This window comes from Cibotium barometz, chromosome 51 (assembly GCF_041138505.1).
Source record: "Cibotium barometz isolate CiBa-2024 chromosome 51, ASM4113850v1, whole genome shotgun sequence".
In the NCBI taxonomy this organism is placed as follows: domain Eukaryota; kingdom Viridiplantae; phylum Streptophyta; class Polypodiopsida; order Cyatheales; family Cibotiaceae; genus Cibotium; species Cibotium barometz.
Window position 1 is genome coordinate 17840929 of NC_141096.1, and position 3330 is coordinate 17844258.

The 3330-nt window shown below is 43.1% G+C and overlaps 1 protein-coding gene across 1 annotated transcript; it reads left to right on the forward strand.

Annotated features, from left to right (window-relative positions):
- Positions 1 to 278: 278 nt before the first annotated feature.
- On the forward strand, positions 279 to 3063 carry LOC147609380 (elongation factor 1-delta-like). The gene is made up of 7 exons (XM_086787840.1): positions 279 to 463; positions 1640 to 1756; positions 1949 to 2054; positions 2162 to 2273; positions 2364 to 2477; positions 2560 to 2721; positions 2820 to 3063. Coding segments are annotated over exons 1-7 (702 nt in total). The 5' UTR covers positions 279 to 374; the 3' UTR covers positions 2822 to 3063.
- The last annotated feature ends 267 nt before the right edge of the window (positions 3064 to 3330 follow it).

The following is a 3330-nucleotide window of genomic DNA, read 5'->3' on the forward strand; positions in this document are numbered from 1 at the left end:
AAAGAAAAGGAGAAAGGACGATTGAAATCGAAATCGGGTAAAAGAGAGTGCTTTTCCTGGTCGTCTCATTGCAAGAGAGTGCTTTTCACATTAGTCGTTGCTCGGTGCCTTCGCATAGAATAGACAGAGAGACATTTGTTTGCATAGGTTAAGCTTAGCCTTTAGCTAAGCTTTTAATTAATTAATCAGGCCCGTTGCCTGATTAATTAATTAATATATGTAGTAAATCCTCCTCTCTCCAAACTCTTATATTAATTCTTTGGTTAGTAACTAACTGTAAATAATCTTAGCTCTACAAAACCCTCGCTTCGTTAGGAGGTCTTTTGAAGCAACCACTTGCAGTGTGCCGCTTGCTTCTCTAGAGAAGAGCTTTAATGGCGGCCGTGGAGCTTCCCGATCTAAGTTCTTCTTCCGGCCTTGAGCAGTTTGATCAGTACCTCCTCACTAGAAGCTGTATCACCGGGTAATCAATTCCATCGTCTTCTCCAGAAGCTCCTGTCTTGGGTTTGATTTCTTTCCGTGTTAGGGCTTCTGTGTTTAGGGTTTTGGGTGCCCACTGTGTATGATTTTCACTGCGTTTAGGGTTTTTGTTGACTACTGTATTTCAAGATTTTGTTTGAATGAAGCTTTTTAGGCCTTCTGTGTACTCCTTGTGTGTGCAGCGTTTGTCTCGTATGTCTATTGATAGGGAGTTTCGATCTCCTTTGTCTTTGCTTATGCTTTCTACCTTTTTGTTCTAGGGGTATATCGTCAACCCAAGGCTGTCATCGTTTGTGTGCTTGCTTTCACCCTCTTCTTCAGCGATCTTGTGGCGACAAGAGTGTGCAATGCTTGCACTCAAGGTCACGTTCTGGATTAGGGACACAATGGTTGCCATAGAAATCAAAGATTGCGACTCAACTTGTGATGCCCAGTACTACCAAAGCTGTAGGGTGTTCGCTCCAATTGGCCGAGCTACTAACTTGTGGGTTCATCTTATTCGATTGTCCTGGCGCTCGCCTCCACCCTCCTGCTCAACAATCTTGCGGTGACAAGAGTGTGCAATGCTTGCCCTCAAGCTGACACTCTGGATCAGGGACAATGGTTGCCATGGAAATCAAAGATTGTGACTCAACTTGTGATGCCTAGTTCTGCCAAAGCTATGTAGGGTGTTCACTCCAATTGGGGTTTATCTCGCACTTGTTCACTGCCTACAAAGTCGTCAATATTTGGAACGGTGGTACCCCTTGTGGTGTGTGTGGGGGTGGAGTAGTATGGTGTGTGTGTGTGTAGCCAAGTGAAATTCCCATGTGCGACTAGGAACCTTATGAGAAAAAAGAAGAAAGAAAGATCCATAGGTGGGAATCTTCCTCTTTTTGGTGGAGACTGTGTGTATAGGTTTAGGGTTCATATGGTACAGGAAGGAAGCTATCATTTATGGCATAAGGTGTCTGTGTCCAAGGTTTTAGTGCCGCAATTAGAGCTTTGGACATAATTATTTTCTCATGTTTTGTTTGAAAAACTCTACTGGGTGTGGTTGCGTTATTTTGTATGCTCGTCTTCTTTAATGTGCTGATGGGAGACTGGCCTGGATCATTGTAGCAAAATATTAATGTTAAGTGGTGTTGGTTTTTGCTGACACTCGTGGGTTTGTGGTCAGTGATCAGCCCTCTAAGGATGATGTTCTGGCATATTGTGCCTTTTCTCAAGCACCGAAGGCAGATTTGGTGAATGCCTCACGTTGGTACAATCATATCTCGGCTCTATTGCTGAAGTAGTAAGTTTCTTTGAGCACTCTCTTCTTTTGCTAATGTAGATCGCATCATTTCAAGTGCTTTTGTAGTTTGCATGCAATGTCATCAAGGCTTTAGCATATTAGTTGCAGCAAGGAGTGTAATGTGCAAGCTCTTCTAGTTAGCTCGTGATGCATGTGCTTTTGTTTGACTCCGCTTCACTATTCTTCGTGCAGTTTTCCAGGCACACCTGTTGGTGTCAAGGTTGCTGGATGGTCTGTCCCACAGACCAGAGAGTTGGCCAATGGTGCCCCCGCCCCTGAAACTCCTCCAGCTGTGGAGGTGTGGTTTTACAATGTCCTAACGTTCATACTTTTTCTCTCTATACAATGTTGTTGAGATTTTGAAACCTTGGGAGTTAAAAAACCCATTATCCTCTATATTTGAAGGCTGGAGAAGATGATGATGATCTAGATCTGTTTGGCGAGGAAACAGAAGAGGAGAAGAAAGCTTCTGCCGAACGGGAGGAGAAGAAGGCGGCATCGGGAAAGAAGAAAGAGAGTATGTTACTCATGTTTGGAGGAAGAAATCTTTGATCTTTCCAAGTCAGGGTTGTGGGCAAGTTTGCAACTTAAAATGGGTTGTGAGCAGGTGGAAAGTCCTCAGTCCTTTTGGATGTAAAGCCATGGGATGATGAAACGGATATGGTAAAGCTTGAAGAAGCAGTTCGCAGTGTTTCTATGCCTGGCCTTCATTGGGGTGCCTGTAAGTAGTGCCGTAGTAGGAGTTTTATCTGTTTTGTGCCAAAATCGTTTGTGTATGAAGATCAAGTGTGTCTGGTTGGCAGCCAAGCTTGCACCTGTTGGCTATGGCATCAAGAAGCTGCAGATAATGATGACCATTGAAGATGATTTGGTATCAGTTGACAACCTTATTGAGGATTATTTGACTGAAGAGCCGAGAAATGAGTATATTCAAAGCTGTGACATTGTTGCCTTCAACAAGATTTGTAAGCATGTGTTTCTTTGGGTGTATATGATGCATGTGTAGGTTGTCGATTTCTGTCAAATTTGCCCTTTTCCTAATTTTTGTTTTTTATGGTTGCAGAAACTCTCAAGGTTGCAAATTTTCAGGTTGTGCACTACTTGCAATCCTAGCTTAGGAGTGTAGAAGTGGCTTGTCTTGTTGATCAGGCACAATTCGGTTAATAGGCAGTCTCAGACTATCTCAACAGAAAACTTTTACTGTCAGAATCTTTATTATGTTTGCTTTTGAAATGTAGACCTATGCAGAGCAAAACCTAGTTCACGGTCCTGGCCTTTTGTTAATTTAATATCTTATTTTTGTGCAAGTAAACACACACCCCCTTCCCCCCCCCTTCTTTTTTCTTTTATCAGTACATGGAGGAGTGTGATGTCTAGTTAGGTTGGTTACACAGCCCATGAGTGTTGTCACCAGCATTGAAGGATGGGACGAGGTAAAACAGAATGAAAGAGAATGGAGAATGAAAGAGAATGGGTATGCCTTGCAATTGCTCCTCTTTACACTGTTGACCGATCGGAAGGTCTGAACCATGCAGAGCTTGCACATTGTAATTATCCTTGCAACTGCTCCCTGA

What these genes read in the sequence shown, in the direction of transcription:
- LOC147609380 (XM_086787840.1), top strand. Translation starts at nt 375, where the DNA reads ATGGCGGCCGTGGAGCTTCCCGATCTAAGTTCTTCTTCCGGCCTTGAG. An exon ending in ACTAGAAGCTGTATCACCGG is followed by an intron (nt 464 to 1,639) that starts GTAATCAATTCC and finishes GTTTGTGGTCAG; the next exon opens with TGATCAGCCCTCTAAGGATG. An exon ending in TGGCCTTCATTGGGGTGCCT is followed by an intron (nt 2,478 to 2,559) that starts GTAAGTAGTGCC and finishes TCTGGTTGGCAG; the next exon opens with CCAAGCTTGCACCTGTTGGC.